This window comes from Macrobrachium nipponense, chromosome 21 (assembly GCF_015104395.2).
Source record: "Macrobrachium nipponense isolate FS-2020 chromosome 21, ASM1510439v2, whole genome shotgun sequence".
Lineage (NCBI taxonomy): Eukaryota > Metazoa > Arthropoda > Malacostraca > Decapoda > Palaemonidae > Macrobrachium > Macrobrachium nipponense.
The window spans coordinates 36,145,694-36,165,466 of record NC_087212.1 but is presented as its reverse complement, the minus strand read 5'-3'; the positions used below and the strand labels follow the sequence as shown (position 1 = coordinate 36,165,466).

At 45.5% G+C, this 19,773-nt stretch overlaps 1 protein-coding gene across 2 annotated transcripts in view; it reads right to left on the bottom strand.

Moving 5' to 3' along the window:
- The window catches only part of LOC135197930 (WD repeat-containing protein 82-like), a 73,640-nt gene that overhangs the window by 44,627 nt on the left and 9,240 nt on the right, over positions 1-19,773 (bottom strand). For both annotated transcript variants that reach the window (XM_064225191.1, XM_064225190.1), the window contains exons 2-3: positions 1,582-1,679; positions 958-1,024 (exon numbers count right to left, since the gene is read on the bottom strand). In XM_064225191.1, coding sequence (XP_064081261.1) covers positions 958-1,024; positions 1,582-1,679 — 165 coding nt within the window. The remainder of the gene's footprint in view (positions 1-957; positions 1,025-1,581; positions 1,680-19,773) is intronic.

Here is a 19,773-nt window from a genome sequence, read left to right as displayed (position 1 = left end):
TGAAAGAGGTCTAGGCCTAGGAGCGATGCGGAGTCGGTCAGACGCCCCCTCCACTGCACTGGGGACACTGCACTTTTCACTAGACACTTCACCCTTACCTTGGTCTATATCTCGCAATTGCTGTTGCAAATCGCAGATTGACGCTTCCACAGCGGCTCTCTCGGCAGACACATCTGCGGGTTTGCTGCGGGGGGAAGGAGCTGAAACCAAAAAGGAAGATGGCGAAGCTACTGCAGGGTTAGAAATACTATCCTGTTCCGCAGAACAGGATCTACTTGAACTTCTAGCTGAAGCTTTTCTAATCCTATCCTTTTCTAACTTTTTCACATATGTAGTTAGTTCTTTCCATTGCACTTCAGTTAAGCTCTCACATACATCACATGTATCCTTAACCGAACAATCCCTTCCCCTACATTTTACACAAACAGTGTGAGGGTCCAAAGTAGCCTTAGGTAACCTCACCTTGCATCCCTCATTTACACATACTCTAAACAGAGTTCCAGGTGTTAAATCGGACATATTAACCAACTAATCCAAAAAACAGCGTATGCCAACAACCAAAGATCAAATACTTCCCAAATAATCCTCGGCGAAGCAAGCAAGAAATTCTAAGCAGGAGCTACCAACAAAGTTGTTGTCAGCACCGGCGACAAAAAAATTCTGTCAGAAAACGGGAATGATTCCTATTACCGCCACCCAGTGGCGGTAGGGGGTGATCACTTGACCTACCTGTAGCGTGTGCCGCGAGTTTTGAATTCTGTCGGACGTCAGAGACATAAGCTAAGTATATATCTGCCGGGTAAGTTGCATGTGTAAAAATTACGGTTTAATACCAAAAGTTGTAAAGATGGTTTATTATACACTTGATTAAACAACAGAAAAGTCAGGATAAAAGAACATAATTTAAAAAAGATACAATTAAATAAACTTATAAAAACAAAATACTATATGCCTTACTTTTTGGTATGTCCCGGGAAGTATCTTATATATTTGTTATCATGTAGCGAGAGGTAGCGTATTGTGTCTGAAAAAAATAAATGGATACTATGATCAAAATTTTACTTAATAAGCATAGATATACATCATTTGAACACCCAAGAGGATAGCAATAGTCTTCTAGTTGTACAGTATAAATAAAATAGTCTTGTTGTACATATAAATAATATATACTAGTGGCTAAATCCAATGCTGTGCAAATAACTCAGTTTTGACACTGAGATTAAGATGACATCAAATGATGCCACTTGAGATTTCATGTTATTTTGACTATCTTACTGATGTTTTCCACCTTTGGATCTACTACAATAATGTACAGAACTTCAGCTTAAAATGATATTGATATTCTTAGCAAGCAACAACAAAAGAAAAATATTGCTAAGTCTAAAATTGGTCAGATATGGACAATTTTGGGACCCACCAAAAATTTCAAAAGGGTTAAGATACCATTACAGGTACTACATGCATAACTCAGAATCAAATCTGGATTTGACACAATTTAAGGTAACAAGCACCAGTAAAAGCCCACTTTCCATGTGTAACATACTGTACAGGTAACATAAAAATACAGAGTAACCTCCTTACCATCAATTTTAGTAGAACTGTAGATAGCAGAATTTTTGGCATGTGTAAAGTGAATTAAATCCACGCCATACTTTTTGCTGTTTAGCGTACGCTTTGATCTGTAACAATAAGAGAGTATATTTAACAGAATATTTACAATATGATGTTCAGATGCACCATTCATTATTCAAAAATTCAAAAATAAACACCAAATGACAAACATCTATAAATCTGAGAGAACAAAATTAGAATAGTACAGTCCACCCCAACTCGGTATTTGTGGTTTGGGATTTGCAAATCTTTCTGTGGAACATAACTCAAATAATTAGTAAAAAATTTGCCTACTAGCAGATTTTTCATATTATGGATTATTACATATATTATTATTATATTATTACATATTCATTACATGAAACTTATTCATATGGAACAAGCTTACAGGGGCCATTGACTTGAAATTAAAGCTTCCAAAGAATACGGTGTTCATTAGGAAGAATTAAGAGGAAGTACTAAAGGGAAATACAAAAAGAGCTACCACTTATTAAAACAGAAAAAATAAATTAATAAACAGAACATACATCTAAAATATTTGCTAATTATTTTCATTTCATTTTTGTGACTAAATATTACTGAACATGGTTTATGTCACCTCCTAACTATGTTAAAAGAAAGCAGTAAGACTTAAATGCTACTGTATGAAAGAAAATATACATGCCTGAATACTGTCTAGGGATAATCTTAATAGTTTTAGCCTTGGTAAGAGTACAGTAAAAGTTGTAGGAATGTTCATGTGTAGCTGAGTACTATATATTTTTAAGGGTACAGTAATGTTGTTAGATGACACTGAAATTATATTATGTAATAAAAAATTATTTACCAATTTTTAAATACTAATATTAATGTAAACACCAAAATATCAATTAGATTTTTTTTCCTTAAAGAATGTACGGCAACCAAATAAAAAATTCCAATGACCTACAAAGCTCTCAGGATAGAAAATACAGCTTGAGAAGCTAAAATACCAATGTGCAATGCTACTTGACAAGCTATTGGCTGGTGTTTGCAAAGAAGCCAATCCACGAGCGCCACTCATTTTTCTTGGCACTGACTGGTTGTAATACTCCCAAACTTTGTGTATCTTTTTTTAATCATGCAGTAAGATGCCTCCAAAATACCCTGTTCCTTCTGAGGCTTCTGGCTTCTGGCCTAAGCACCAGAAGAATGTATGCTGCTCCAAAAGGTAGGGCTTCTGGAATGTTGAAAGAGGGGAAAACTTATGCCACAGTAGCCCATCATTATGGCATAAATGAGAGTACCATCTGGTACATCAAGAAGAAAGGGGTGGATATAGGGAAGCTCGTGGATGCTAGCGTCTTCAGTAGTGCCAAGATGGTTTCCACTGTGCATAATAAGAACATTGTAAGGATTGAATCAGCCTTGGCATTGTGGATAACAAACTGCTGTAAGAAGAACATCCCCTCGACAGCAACATCATCCATGAGAAGGCACGAAAACTCTACCATCAGTTTACGACTGTTATGGAAGGCGGCAATGTATGGAAAGCAGAAGTCTTAGGCTTTCGACAATCCTGCCAAATAGAGGAAGAAGCAAGACCTCATCAGCTCCTGAAGAGTTTCGGGCCAGAAAGGGTAGTTCCACAATTTTCAGATGCAGTTACACCTAAAGACTATTTCTCTGTGTGGGGAAATGGCATCAGCAGACATGGAAAGCAGCAGCAAAATATCCCAGGACCTTCAAGAAAATCATCAGGGACAAGGGCTACTGTTCAGAACATGTGATCGATATGTACAGGACTGGCCTGTTCTAGAAAAAAATGTCTTCATGGGCATACCTCATGAAGGATGAAGCTAAAGCCCACTAGTTTAAGGTCCTGAAGGATAGGTTATCCTCATCATGTGTGGCAATGCTGCTGGCTTCATGCTGAAACCAGGCATAATTTACAAGGCTGCAAACCCCAGGGCCCTCAAAAATAAGAACAAGAACTTGCTGCATGTGTTGTGAATGCACAACCCCAATTCCTGGATCACCAAAATCCTTACGTCTAATTGGTTCATTCACAGCTTCATCCCTTAAGTTAAGGATTACCTTAATGACTTGTGCTTAGAGTTCAAGGTTTTGTTGATTGTGGATAATGCTGGTGGCCACCCTCTGGATCTTTATTACCAGAGTCCAGCTAGAGTTCCTCCCTGCTAACACCACCTCTCCCCTCCAGCCTATGGACCAGGGCATGATCTGTGCCTTCAAGGTACTCTACACCCAAAACTTCTTTGAGCACCTTGTGAAAGCAATAGACAATGACAGGGAATTTACAATGAGGAGTATTGGTGTAAATTTACGATTGTCACATCTGACCGTCAATCATTGAAGGACATGAAGAAAGACAATTAATGCGTGGTTGAAATTGTGGCCGGAGTGTGTTCATGATTATAAGGGCTTCTTTCCTGAAGAAATTCAACATTTGGCTATTGATAAGGCAGTCCAATTGGTGAGGATGGTTGGTGGAGAAAGCTTCGATGAAATCACCAGGGATGAAGTTGGCACTCTCTCTAATGCCCACTCAGACCCCCAAATGGATCAAGATTTGGAAGAGTTGACAAAGTCTGCCAGCAAGGAAGAACACATGGCAGGTTCAGAGGACAGGAATGAGGAGGAGGATGAGGGCCTGTCTTTGGAATGTCTGTCCTCAATTATGAGGGCAGCCAGAGAACTGAGGGATATGACTGGGGCATGAGATCCTTATATGGAATGCTTCATACAGTTTTTAAGTGCCCTTGATGGGATTTTGGTGCCCTATAATAACCTCCACGTATGAAGCAGCAGCAACAGCAGCTGCCTATCACCATGTTTCTTGAGCCCATGAAGGACCCTCCAAGCATAACAAAGCCCCTGCACTTCTGTGCAGTTGGTCAACAAAGCGCCTGAAGATTGGAAGAAGGGAAAGAGACACCCCCAGAGATGTAACTCCTCTGCTTTGCTGTCCAATCATATTTTAGTCATTCATCTGACTGCACAGCTAATTCATCATCATCATCTTCAATCAACATTCTTCACTGGTGAGTACCCGTATGATTTACGTAATCTTAAACATTTCATTATTTCCTGTATTTTTTTCAATGCATTTTAAATATTAGGGTACAGTACTTAATGTACCAACGTCACCCCTATCAGTGTTGAAAGATAACAGTAAAGCTTGAATACTATTGTATGAAAGAAAATGTGCAAACCTGAATATGTATAGGGATCACTTGACTTTTTTCTTCCTTGGTAAGAGAACAGTAACATTTGTAGCAGTGTTCACTCATAGCTGCAAGCCATATACATATTTTTAAGGGTAGTATAGTAATGTTATAAGATGACTGAAATTATATTACTGTATTTTAGGATGATAGTTTAAGGCCACCAATAAAGGACCCAATGTACAACAACTTTCAAAAACTGTTTCAATATCTTTCAGGTAGTGTGAAGCAAACACTGATTTACATTTACAGAATGTACTGTATAATCGTTACTAACGACAATTTATGCCGAAAGGCAAGCAAAGTAGCAACTGCTCTGCCCTCATGTGCTTTAACTTTAATAGAGGGTATAACATTCTCCTGAAGTTGAGTGTGTGAATCAATGAGCAGACTTCTTCTCTAAAAGAAGGAGATGGCATTCTAGACATAAGGCATGAAGGAGACTTCACAAAATACCAATATTATTTGCAGGTCCTCTGATTTTCTCTGTCCTCTGAAGATATTATCTTAATGCCCTGACTGGGGTCGAGGATGTCCATTAGGTTCCTAATGGTGAAAGAGTGAGGCCAGGGTTTAGAAATATGATATTGTTAAGATACAATAAAGTTTGTTCATACTTACCTGGCAGATATATATATAGCTGTATTCTCTGAAGTCCGACAGAATTTCTAAAACTTACGACACACGTAGTGGGAGTTGGGTGGTTAGTACCCATTCCCGCCGCTGGAAGGCGGGTATCAGGAACCATTCCCATTTTCTATCAGATTTCTATCTCCACTGTCTCCTGAGGGGAGGTGGGTGGGTACTAAAAATATATATATCTGCCAGGTAAGTATGAACAAACTTTATTGTATCTTAACAATATCATTTTGTTCATGAAACTTACCTGTCACATATATATATAGCTGAATCCCACCTTTGGCGGTGGGAGAGACAGAAAAAGGATTTTAGGAAACATGTTATTGTTAGTATACAATAAGGTTTTGTACATACTTACCTGGCAGATATATACTTAGCTTTACGTCTCTGACGTCACGACAGAATTCAAAACTCGCGGCACACGCGACAGGTAGGTCAGGTGATCTACCTTACCCGCCGCTGGGTGGCGGCTGTAAGAACCAATCTCCCTTTCCAGCCAGAATTTTTCCTTCCACCTGTCTCCTGAGGGGAGGCTGGGCGGGCCATCAATCGTATGTATCTGCCAAGTAAGTATGTACAAAACCTTATTGTATACTAACAATAACATTTTTGTACATGAACTTTCCTGTCAGATATATACTTAGCTGATTGACACCCTTGGTGGAGGGAAAGAGACAGCAATATAAATATGGAAAAAAGGGGAAAACAACACTAGTTGTAGGATGTAAATACAACCTTGGTTCTTACCTGTTTAGGCAGAAGACTTCGTAGTTACTGTCTATGAGTCTGCGTTGCCTTAAGAGCTTCAGCGAGGGCGTGACCTACAGCTGACAGACTCTTTGGGTCTATCAAAGGGATTTGGTTATCCGCTTACTTGATAGAATCCGAGCAGGATCTGTCAACGGGGATTCGCCCACTTATATGACAGAACCTAACCACTATCATTGCAAGGAGCTCAAACATAAACCGATCACCTAACCAATCTAATCATTGTTAGAACTACGAAATGAAAAACATGCCTACCCGCATGTTCTTTCAAACAACCAAAAACTTACAACCTAACAAGGAGAAAATATATACTACAAAGGATATGTCTCAGCTCCCTGCCCCAGCACCGAATCCGCCGATACGTACGGGCCTAACCCGAAGCACTTTTCATACGTAATTTTGACGTCTCTCAGATAGTTGTTTGCAAAGACTGCGTTGCAACGCCAGAATGTTGCCTTCATAATATTACTCAGGGATATGTTTTTGTTGAAAGTCAATGACGTGGCAATAGCTCTTACCTCATGAGCTTTGACCTTAAGAACTTTGAATTGACTTTCATCACATATCGCATGCGCTTCTTTCACCAGGCTTCTGATAAAGAAAGAAAGCGCATTCTTCGAAAGAGTCCTCCTTGGATCTCTTACAGAGCACCAAAGGTTGACATCATTGCCCTTAAGTTTTTTTCTTTCTCTGTAGATAAAACTTTAAACTTCGTACTGGGCAAAGCGACCTCTCTGCTTCCTCGCCTACTAATGCAGACAAGCCTTGGACTGCAAAGCTCCTAGGCCAAGGATTTGAGGGGTTCTCGTTCTTAGCCAAGAACGAAGGTAGGAACGAACAGATAGCTGCATCTCCTCTGAATCCCACATTTCCTTCTAGTGCATGGAGTTCACTAACCCTCTTTGCGGAAGCCAATGCCATGAGAAAAATTGTCTTCCTCGTGAGGTCTCTAAACGAGGCAGACTGAGGCGGTTCGAACTTAGTGGACCTCAGGTAACGTAGCACTACATCCAGATTCCAACTCGGAATCCCTGGAGAAACCTTCTTGGATGTTTTTCAAAACGATTCTTATTAGATCATGAAGGTCCTTATCTTCTGAATGTTTAAGTTTTCTCGTGCCTAAACACTGCAGACAGCATGCTACGATAGCCTTTAATGGTTGATACCGCCAATCCACTTTCTTCCCTAAGGAAAAGTAAGAAGTCTGCTATTTGGGTCACAGAGGTCTGGAAGAGGAAAAGTGATGGTTCCTACACCATCGCCGAAAGACGATCCCACTCGATTGGATAGACTCTAAGGGTAGAAGGCTTCTTGCTGCTGCAATAGCCGTTGCAACTCTTGCAGAAAAGCCTCTCGTTCTGACCAAACTTTTGACAGTCTGAAGCCAGTCAGATCTAGAGCGGGGAGGTTTTTGTGATACCTCTCGAAGTGGGGTTGTCTGAGCAGACGTTCGCCTCTGTGGTAATGTTCTCGGAGATCTACTAACCATTCCAGTACCTCTGTGAACCATACTTGTGCGGGCCAGAACGGGGCTACCAGCGTCATCCTTGCTGCCTGCGATTCTGCAAATTTCTTTAGAGTCTCTCCCAGTATCTTGAATGGAGGAAAAGCATACATGTCTAGACCCTTCCAATCTAGTAGAAAAGCGTCTATCGACACTGCTCTCGGGTCCGATATCGGAGAGCAGTAGTTGGCTATCCTCGCATTCTTGGCTGTGGCGAAGAGGTCTATATGAGGCTTGCCCCAAAGCTTCCACAGGTCCTGGCAAACATCCTCGTGAAGAGTCCACTCTGCAGGCAGGACTTGATCTTTCCTGCTTAGGAGGTCTGCTCTGACGTTCTTTTCCTCCCTGTACGAACCTGGTAAGGAGACAAATCTTCCTTTTTTCCTCTGCCCACAGCAGAAGTTCTTTTGCTGTCTCGTACAGGGAGAAAGAGTGAGTCCCCCCCTGCTTCCTGATGTAAGCCAGGGCCGTGGTGTTGTCCGAGTTGATCTGTAACTGCTGAAGCTTAGGAACGTGGGGCTCGAAAGCTTTCAAAGCTAGCCAAACAGCCATTCAGCTCCTTCTTGTTGATGTGCCAAGGTCACCTGTTCCTTCTTCCAGGTGCCTGACACTTCTCTTGAGCCGAGCGTTGCTCCCCAACCTGTTTTTCCGAGGCGTCGGAATACAACACTTGGTTGGGGTTGGGGTTCGGAATGTGAAGGGACATCCCTTCTGCAAACCTGAGAGGGTTGGCCCACCAAGAGAGGTCCTTCTTGATTTCCCTTGAGATCTCAAAGGAGAACTCTAGGTTTTGCGAACAACACCTCCAGTTTCGATGTAGAAAGAACTGGAGAGGTCTGAGGTGCAACCTTCGCTGTGCATACGTCTTTCTCTAGGAAGGCTTTGACTTTCTCTGACCCTCGGGCTATCCTTTCTGGAGACGGAAAAGCCCGAAAATCCAGAGAAGCCATCCGAATCCCCAGATAGATACGATCTTGACTGGGGATCAACTGAGACTTTTGAAAGTTCACCAAAAGTCCCAGAGAACTTGCCATGAAAAGGGTCTTTTGTAGGTCCTCCAAACATCTTTTCTGCGACGTTGGCTCTGATTAGCCAGTACCGTCCAAGTAAAGGGACACTCTGACTCCCTCCCTCCAAGTGTAGCCATCTTGCTACATTTTTCATTAGGCCTGTGAAGACTGAGGGGCTTTTGAAAGTTGAAAGGCCGAAGCACAAAGCCCTGAACTGGAATATCCTTCCTCCCATCATGAACCTGAGGTATTTCCTTGAAGAAGGATGGATAGGCACATGGAAGTAAGCGTCCTGAAGATCTAGGGACACCATCCAATCCCCTGGACGAAGGGCCGCCAACACTGAGGATGTCGTCTCCATGGCGAACTTCCTCTTTTCTACAAGAAATTCAGGGCGCTTACATCCAGAACCGGTCTCCATCCTCCTGAGCTTTTGGAACTAGAAAAGGCGGTTGTAAAAGCCCGCTGAGCAAGGGTCGCTCACTATCTCTATAGCCTCTTTCTCGACATTTGTTTCCACTGCTTGTGTTTAAAGCAAGGCTCATGATGGGATCCCTGTACCTGTCCACCAACTGCCTCGGAGTCGTCGTCAACGGTGGTCTTTCCGTAAAGGGAATCAGGTATCCTTTCCGGATAATCGAGAGGGACCAGTTGTCCGCTCCTCTCTTTGCCCAGGCTTCCGAGAATCTTAGAAGCCTGGCACCTACTGGTGTTTGGAGGACTACTTCCCTACTTCTTAGCTCTGGAAGAGCATGAGAAGGATCTACCTCTCTTGAAAGGTCTATTACCTCTCGAGGTAGAGGCTCTAGAAGGAGGGCCCCCTCGAAAGGGCTCCTGTCTAGCTGGAGTCTCCTTCTTCGTCTTCGTCTGGAAGGAGGTCCTAGGCTACCGTGCCGACTGCGCGAGCATGTCCTGAGTCGCCTTCGCAGAGATAGATCCTGAGATGTCCTGGATTATCTTCTTCGGAATAGCAGAGGCGAGAGCTGCGAATACAGAAGCGAGGCTCTTTGGGCATGCGATACAGACTTTGTCAGAAAAGAAGCAGAAGACTGATCTCTTCTTAAGGATCCCTGCTCCAAACAGGGAGGCTATTTCGCTCGATCCATCTCTAACTGCTTTATCAATGCACGTTAGAACACTGTTGAGATCTTCTGGCGAAATAGCATCCGGGTTCTGAGTCTTCTTAGCCAAGACCCCCAAAGACCAGTCAAGGAAGTTGAAGACTTCCAAGACTCTGAACATTCCCTTCAACAGGTGGTCAAGCTCGTTCATAGCCCAGGTAGTCTTAGCAAGACAAAAGAGCCGAGACGTCGTGCTGCATCCACCAGTTGAAGATAAGTCCGCGATCCGCCGATGAAGGAAGACCCAGGCCTAGGGGTCTCCAGACTCGTACCAAAAACCCTAGTCTGCCCGTAAGCTTGGAAGGAGGGAAAGAAAACACAGTCTCCTTTCTCCGCCTTCCTTAGAAAGCAGCCAATCACCAAAACCTCTCAAAGCCTTCTTCATTGAGATGGTTGGCTTCATCCTCACAAGAGGAAACTTTCGTCTTCTTCGAAGTCGAGAATAAAGAGAGAGGAGAACGGAGGAGCGACGGGAGTAAGGGAGTCTCCAAACTCTTGAAGAAGGAGATCTGTAAGGATCTTATAGGACGAAACTGAAGAGTCCTTCACAAATCCTCTTCTGAAGGTTCAACTTCATCCACTGAAGAACCCTCCCTCTTTCTTTACGAGGGCAGTTAGACTTCTCTAAAGAAGTGCGTCTGTCTAGAGAGTGTCTAGTAGCAGTCTGGCGCCTATCAGGGGAAGCCAAAGCTTCTGGAGAGCTCCTCTCGAATGAGTCCTTCCTACTCTGATGAGTGCGTACTCTTTGATCCTTAAGACTACTCCTAGAATCCCGGGCTTCCAAAGGGGAGCGCCTGCTAGGAGAGGAGAGCCTACTATGCTCAAGGCGCTTAACAGGATCCATGCGCCTGTCCAAAGGAGAGTGGCTGCCAGGCGAGCTGCGCCTACCATGAGGCGAACGCCTACTAGGCTCTTGGCGCCTACTTACAGGAGAGCGAAGCCCTGGAGAAGGTCGCCTACTAGGTGACCGGCGTCTACCATGCTCCACAAACTTCGATCTAGATTGTGTCTCTTCAAAAGGTAGTCTCCCCAGAAGAGACATATCTTTCAGGCTCTACACGCCTGTCCCGAACAGAGCGGCTGGAATAGGAGAGCCGCGCCTATCAGGAGAAAAGCGCCTATCTTCCACACCGCGCTTGGGAGCGGGAGAGCGTCTACTTGGGGAGTAGCGCCTACTAGGCTCAAGGCGCCTAACAAAAGGCGAGATCCTGTCTCTTGACGAATCCATTAAAGAGTAGGCTCTCTTATCCGGAGAATGAAGGATCTTCGGAAAGGAGCGAGAAGATGAGGCTGTACGCCTGTCTTTAGACGAGCGCCTACTAGGCGCTAGATCCCTTTCTACTGGAGAATGTAGTACACCAGGAGAAAGCTTCTTGGGCGATTGACGCCTGGAAGACGACAAGCGTCTGCCGAGGGAAGAGCGCCTCCTTCCATCCGCTGATACAGGAGAGAGAACCGACTCTGACTGAGAAGGTAACACAGGCGAAGGAATCCTAGACTTCTTGAACAGGGAGAGAGACGTCTTTCCGACGCGGTCCTCCTGCCAAGGAGCCCGCCAGCGCCGAAAATCTGCGCTTGCAGCCCGCAAGAATTCGAGCTGGAGATCTTGCAAAATCCTCCACCGGAGAAGAGGCTCGAAGCCTACTATGAGGCGAGAACTCCTGCTCCCTCCTGGGTTTCTTGATCTCTACTTCCGGCTCTTCTGGAAAAACTTCCGGGCTGGAAGGAAAGGCGCCAGGAGCCTTCCAAGCTCTCTTCAGCGGTCGCGAAGAATCCGAGGCGCTCCATCCTCTTCTAGGCGAAGGTGAGGAAGAAGAAGAGAAGCACTGGCGCAATACCTCCTTCTTCGCGCGAACAAGGGCAGCCTGGGTACGGACATCAGGATCTACCGAGGGGACGCCTGATCGGTGGGAGTTCTCCCTAACCTTCCTGCGGCTGTTGACTTTCCTTCTCCACTGGGACTGTGGGAGTCTGGAAGAGGTCTAGGCCTGGAAGCATTAAGGAGCCGATCAGACGCACTCCGACTGCACTGGGGTCACTGCACAATTCACCTTCACTACTCTTACCTTGCAACGAACGAATCTTCTTTTCCATGCTAAGGATCGTGGCTCTCATGGTTGCCACTTCCGTAGTCGTATCCTTAGGTTCGATGCAGGGCGCAGGAGCTGAAACTGGAGAAGGTTCTAATGCTACAACAGGATTTTCTTCTACCTCGCTAATACGAGACTTACTAGAACTTCTAGACGAAGCCTTTCTCACCCTGTCTTTCTCTAACTTCCTCAAGTAGGAAGAAAGACCTTCCATTCACCCTCATCCAACTTCTCACACTCATTACACGGTTTAAGGGTTAAAAGTAACATTCTTTCCCTCTACATTTAAAGCAAACTGTGTGAGGATCTACCGTAGCTTTCAGTAGTCTCATCTTGCATTCATCCATAGAGCACACCCTAAACATAGAAGATTTCTTAACCTCTAAATCAGACATCTTGAAATCAAAGAAAAATCCAAATCAATATCCAAAAACAATCCACAAATGCGTATGCCAAGCCAACAAGATCAGGTACTTCACCGAAAGTCAGTCCAAATAAATCCACGGCAACGAGAATCGAATAAAGCTGTCAGGAGGTAAACTAACACAGGTGTAGTCGTCACCGGCGACAGAAAAATTCTGGCTGGAAAGGGAGATTGGTTCTTACAAGCCGCCAGCAGCGGCGGGTAAGGTAGATCACCTGACCTACCTGTCGCGTGTGCCGCGAGTTTTGAATTCTGTCGTGACGTCAGAGACGTAAAGCTAAGTATATATCTGACAGGAAAGTTCATGTACAAAAATATAAATGTAGATGATTGACATCTTGGTTCCTTACCTGTTAGCATAGCTGACTTCATGATTACTGTCACCCAAGCCTGCTTCTGCTTCACTAGAGTTACCAACAAGGTAGTGACCTGTGTAGTTGGTGCGCTCTAGATGATCTGTCAACGGGGACGGGACCACAATGTGACTAGACCATGACCATACTTTTGAGGGCAACGAGGCAAAACCACCACCTAAGTTAGCCTAACAACAAACTCCCATATACCAAAGGCTAAAGGAAGGGACGACCGTACTCGGCGGCCGACCCTACAGCCATAAACATTACAAATATGTTATTGTTATTATACAATTAATTAATTTTTGTTCTATCTTACCTGGCAGATATATATATGCTGTATTTTCTGACGTCCGACAGAATTTCAAAACTCGCGGCACACGCAGTGGGCGGCCAGGTGGTAGTACCCATTCCCGCCGCTGGGAGGTGCTGGATATCAGGACCATTCCCATTTTCTATTCATATTTTATTAATGTCTCTGTCTCCTGAGGGGAGGGAGGGCGGGCACTTTAATTATATATATCTGCCAGGTTAAGTATGAACAAACTTAATTGTATAATAACAATAACATTTTGTTCATGCCACTTACCTGACAGATATATATATAGCTGAATCCCACCTTCGGATGGTGGGAAGAGACAGAATAGGATTTTTTAGGAAACTTAAATTAAGTAGATGATATACATCTTGGTTCCTTACCTGTTTGCAAAGTAGACTATGTGATTACTGTCACGTAAGGCTGCTTTTGCTTAATCACAGAGTTGCCAGCCAGGTGGCAGTGCTGTAGTGCTGGTGCGCTCTGGATGATCTGTCAACGGGTGCGAGACCTCAGCGTGACAAGATCATCGAGGCCATACAAATGAGGGCAACGAAGCAACTGACCACCACCTGACCAACTATTCACAAAAACCCCTTAAAACTAACTAAAGGATGGGAGATCTTCACATAAGACTCACCACAACCTAAAAACACAACAACCTAACTTAAACCTAACTAAGGGATAGGGAAAGAGCTACTTCCTCCCCGACCCCAATACTGTGTCCGCAGAAACGTATGGCCCCAGTGCATTACAATCGTCATAAATCGTTCTCACATCCCTTAGGTAATGTGAGGCGAAGACGGAGTTACTCCTCCAAAGGTGCAATCAAGGATGTCCTTGATTGACATGTTCTTTTGGAAGGCAAAGGAGAGGTAGCGACGGCTCGTACTTCGGTGCGTTTTACTCGGAAGAGGCTCAAATCAGTCTTCTGGAAAGATGAATGAGCCTCCCGAAATGGTGTCCCTTAGAAAGAAGCAAACAGCATTGCTTCGATAAAGGTAACTCTGGTCTCTTCACAGAGCACCAGAGGTTACCTGAGGGACCTCTTACCTCTTTCGTTCTATGCACGTAGAACTTGAGAGCCCTGACCGGGCACAGGACTCTCTCTGGTTCTTGGCCCACCAGACTTGACATACCCTTGATCTCGAAAGTCTTCGGCCAAGGGTTCGAAGGATTTTCATTCTTCGCCAAGAAAGTTGGGTTCAACGAGCAGACAGCATTGTCCCCTTTGAATCCCATTAACTTGCTAAACGCTTGAATTTCACTAACTCTCTTAGCCGTCGCAAGAGAAGTTAGGAAAAGAGCCTTCCTTGTCAGGTTTCGAAGAGACGCTGCCTGAAAGCGGTTCGAAAGTGCTCGACATAAGGAATTTAAGGACTACATCCAGGTTCCATGAATGGAGGTCTCATTTGAGGAACCTTCGAGGTCTCGAAAGACTTTAAAAGGTCATGAATATCCTTGTTGTCAGACAGGTCGAGGCCTCTGTGCCTAAAAACCGCTGACAACATGCTTTTAATATCCCTTGATGATAGGGACCGCTAATTTCTGCACATTCCCTGAGAAAGAGCAGAAATTCAGCTATCTGGTTCACAGAGGTCGAGGAAGAGGAAACTCCCATCTTTTTACACCATGCCCTGAAGGAAGCCCACTTCGATTGGTAAACAGCTCTTGTGGAAGCACGTCTCGCATGTGCGATTGCTCTCGCAGCTGCTTTCGAAAAACCTCTCGCTCTGGCCAACTTTTTGTTCGATAGTCTGAACGCAGTCAGACCCAGAGCGAGAGGTTTTGGGTGAAACCTTTCGAAGTGAGGCTGTTTGAGTAGATCTTTCCTCCAGGGCAATGTCCTTGGAAAGTCTACAAGGAAAGACATGACCTCTGTGAACCATTCTCTCGCTGGCCACATCGGAGCGATCAGGGTTAACCTCGTCCCTTCCGAGGCCGCAAACTTCCTCATGACTTCCCCCAGAATCTTGAATGGTGGGAAGGCGTATAAGTCTAGGCCCGTCCAATTCCAAAGCAAAGCGTCTACCGCGATTGCTTCTGGATCCAGGACCGGGGAGCAGTAAAGAGGAAGTCTCTTGGTCCTTGACGTTGCGAATAAGTCGACCAGTGGACGTCCCCACAACGTCCACAGGTCTCGACAAACGTCTTCGTTCAAGGTCCATTCCGTCGGTAGGTACTTGGTCCCGACGACTGAGAAGGTCTGCCCTGACGTTTTTGCACTCCTGCAATGAATCTCGTCAGGATAGTCACCTTTTTTCTCTTTGCCCACAGCAGAATCTCTCTCGCTAGGGAAAACAACGTTCTGGAGTGTGTTCCTCCCTGGTTTTTTTAAATAAGCGAGTGCTGTGGTATTGTCCGAGTTTATCTGAACAATCTTGTTCTCCAAACTCTTTTCGAAGAACTGCAGGGACAGAAATACTGCTGCCAGTTCTTTGACATTTATAATGCCAGGCTACCTGTTCCCCTCTCCAGGAGCCTGACACTTCCTTCCCCCCTAGTGTTGCTCCCCATCCTGTGATGGAAGCGTCTGAAAACAACACTAGGTCGGGGCTCAGAAGACTTAGGGACACGCCCTCTTGAAGCTTCTGAGGGTCCAACCACCATCTTAGGTGGTTTCTTGATTGGAAGCGATATCCTCAATATGGCATTGAGATCGTCCTTGGCCTTCCACTCGTCCGCAAGGAAAAATTGGGAGAGGCCTGATGTGCAGTCTTCCCAAGGAAACAAACCTTTCTAGCGAGGAAATGGTCCCAGCAGACTCATCCATTCCCTCGCCGAGCAAGTCTCTTTCCTTAGAAAGGCTGAGATCTTTTCTAAGCCTAGCCGCTGACGTTCCTGGGACAGAAAACGCTCGAAAAGCCACTGAATCCATCTGAATCCCCAGATACACGATGGACTGTGTTGGGGTCAGATGCGACTTTTCGAGGTTGACCAGAAGTCCCAGGGACTTCGCTAAGGCTAAAGTGAACTGCAAGTCCTTCAGACACTTCTCTCTCGACGACGCTCTGATCAGCCAGTCGTCGAGGTACAGGGAAACTCTTATTCCCGAAGAGTGTAGCCACCTCGCTACGTTTCTCATTACTAATGTGAACACCATCGGAGCCGTGGTCAGTCCGAAGCACATAGCTCTGAACTGCCATACTTTGTTGTCTAAGACAAACCTTAGATACTTTCTTGAAAGAGGGTGGATTGGGATGTGAAAGTACGCGTCCTGCAAGTCTAAGGATACCATCCAGTCGCCCGGTCTCAACGGCTCCCAGAAAACAGAATGAGGCGTCTCCATCGTGAATTTGTTCTTTTCCACGAAAAGATTGAGCCTGCTTACATCTAGAACTGGAGCGCCAACCTGAACGACTGCTTCGGTACTAGGAAGATTCTGTTGTAAAAACCTGGAGACCCCAGGTCCGCGACTTGTTCCACCGCTCTTTTGTCGATCATCTGCTGAAGGAGATCGAACAATATTTCTTCTTTTCTCCCTGATAGGATGGAGAAAGTTCTCTGGGAGTCGTAGAAAGAGGGGAGGAGGAAGATCTAAAAAGGGGATCTTGTACCCCTGCTCCACGATCTTGAGGGGACCAAGAGTCCGTGTCTCTCTCTCTCACGCTCCCCGCAAAAACTTCAGTCTGGCTCCGACTGGTGTCTGAAGGACATGCTTCTCACTTGGAAGGCTTTGGCTTAAAGGAAGCTCTTCCTCGTGAAAACCCTCTCCCTCGAGGAGCTGCTCTCGAGGGGGGAGCCCCACGAAAGGGCTTTACTTTCTTCGGCGGTCGAACCGCAGCTGAAGAGGTTGAAGGTACGGCTGACCGTCTTGTAGACTGGGCCAAAAGGTCCTGAGTTGCCTTCTCTTGTAAGCTGTTCGTCAGGTCCTTTACCAAAGTCTGGGGGAAGAGATGGTTCGAAGGAGGCGAAAACAGCAAATCCGCTTTCTGAGCTGGAGTCACCGAACGAGCTGTGAAGTTGCACAGCAAAGCTCTCTTTTTTAATAAAGCCGTTCCAAAATGAGATACGAGCTCCTCCGAACCATCCCTGACGGCTTTGTCCATACATGCTAACACGCTGGACAGCTCCCCCAGACTGAGAGATTCTGGGCTTCTCGCTTGTAGATCCAGAACTACCAAACACCAGTCAAGGAAGTTGAACACTTCCAGCGTCCTGAGCAGACCCTTCAAATGATGGTCAGTCTCCGACGCGGTCCAGGTTACCTTAGCAGAGGGTAAAAGCGACCTCCTCTGCAAATCCACTAGGCTGGAGAAATCTCCTTGAGCCGAAGAAGGGATACGAACTCCCACTTCATCTTTGGTTCTATACCAAATGCCCCCTTTTCCACTAAGTCTAGTAGGAGGCAAGGCGAAGGTCATCTTGCCTTGGTCTCTCCTTCGTACCATCCAATCCTGGAGCTTTTTAAAATGACAATTTGTCGAAAATTGCATTTTTCCTAACTATACAAACCTGAGGTCCTTTAACAATAGGAAGGTAACTAGCGGCAGCTGGGACGGTCGTAAGCTTCGAACAAGGGGAGAACGGTAGTTAACTGCTTGTCCGATCGTGCGCGCGCCCGCGCACCCGAGAGGTGAAGAATCACTTTTGCTTTAGGCCCATGCAAAAAGTTGCAGAGTGAGGGGTGGCATGAGGTGGGACTATATGTAAAGGACCTCAGGTTTGTATAGTTAGGAAAAATGCAATTTTCGACAAATTGTCATTTGTTCCGATACGTAATACAAACCCTCGGTCCTTTAACAATAGGAAGACTCACTTCTTGGTGGGAGGAATCTGAGTCTTTTTGGTGAACAGACTGGTGTTCGTCCAACCCTGGAGTGCCTCCCTGGTCGTAAGAGCAAGGGAGGGATCCAAACCTCTGTCCGATTGATCGGGGTGTGCACCGCAGGATCAATGGTCAGACCTCTGGGCCAAGTACTAAGAGAGAGGCAAGCGTATCTCTTCGTACCAGCAAGCAAGAACTTGTTCCTGTTTGCAAGAGACAATCATAAAATGAGGGTTGGTGGCCTCAATTTGGCATCCACTTCCTCCCCCTTGTTGGAGGTAAGTGGTGGATATTTTACTCCTATACCCTACTGAAAGGGATAGGATGGTGTCTCTATTGAGTAGCTCACCTGCATCTCGTCCTTACAGCAGAGGGTGACGACCGTGTCCCTCTACCCACAAAGGTAGAGGGAAGAAAAAGATGGGAAGAGGAGCCAGTCACACTCTCATTCCTCATCCATTCTTACGGTCACCAGGACTCGATGCTGTTCACCCGCTGAGGGTCTGGGTTAACTACACAACGTGTTGAGCAACCACCACGGTTCCCAAGGAAAAAAGATCCAAGGAACTGTGGGCATATCCTGAAGGTAGAAGGAGGTGCATGCGGTCCGGTTGGACCAGGCGCCTGCCTTCATTACCTGCGCCACGGAGAAGTTCTTGCGGAATGCGAGAGATGATGAAGAGGCGTCCACACTCATCCTGGGTGTCCGAGTTTCTTCAGACAGCTCCGTCGCACCTTCACAGGACAAGCAGCATAGCCTTCGTATCGGAGGCGGTAGAGTCCATTAGGGAGGGTATTGTGAAGGACTCGAACCAATCGTCAGTTACGAAGGGTTCTGAGTCTTCGCTACGAAGATCGGTACGAAATCGAGCGTCACAAATCCCCATCCCTTTGTGCTTGACTTCTCAAGAGAAGTCATGCAGTTACCTAAGACGAAAAGAAGGGAATAGTCGTATGACCATCCCTCTTCTCGACTTTGGTTATGTACAGTACTCATACTGAAAAGCTATTAAGACGAATAATGATTGCTCTGGAACAACCGAACTAAGTCCACAGCATAGTTCGTAAACTGACTCGGGCGCTCTGACAGCTGCCGACTGACTGGTTCGGAATCAGTAGAGGCAAGTTGTCCAAGCATAACCGGGTAAGTCACGTGACCTTCGCCCTTTAAAGAGTTTATGCTGAGAGACCACAAATAAAATATTTGTTTAGTCACCGATGCCGGACGGCGCGGCGATGATCTCTTAATGCATAAGCTCAAAAGGCGAAAGTCAATTGCCTCAAAAGAGACCGAGGTCCCTGACTGGCAAGAAAATCTCATAGACGTTGAATCTCAGCTTAAGGAGAAACAACACTATGTGACGTTGAAGACGAAGGTAGGCAATGAATGCAACCTACGTCTTCCAGCTGAATCGGAGAGAAGGAATCTCAAGATTCTAAACCTGTGCTTACAAAAAATGACTGAAAACGCTAACCGCCGCCATTTCATTGCTGTCCGTTGTGCAATGAAAGCGGGGCGTTCTTCAGTAAATTTAACACAGGGGAGAGCCGCTTGAGGAACTGCTTCTCATGGGCTGAACGTTTGGAAGTAGAGCTGGCAGGTGTGGGAGTAGGCGATGTCTTTCAATACATCTGCTAATCCGGGGTGAACAATGAACAATTGTACACCTCCGAATACAAAGATAGAGGACAAACTCAGATTCCGCAAAATCATTCGCATTATCGGGATACGATGCAGCAAGAGACTATTACAGAATTCTGTTACCGTGCGGTAAACAGAAAGATGAGAGTCGAATAGATATCTCTGTTTAAAATTCTCGCAATCCACTACGAAGACGATGAATACTAGCGTTTCACAGCAGTAGATGGTCATTCATGTATGCGAGAATCCCCGTTAATCAGAGACGTAAGTCCGTGATTGTTGGGCAGAGATAACGGTTGTTATTCAATCAAAGCAGGTGAG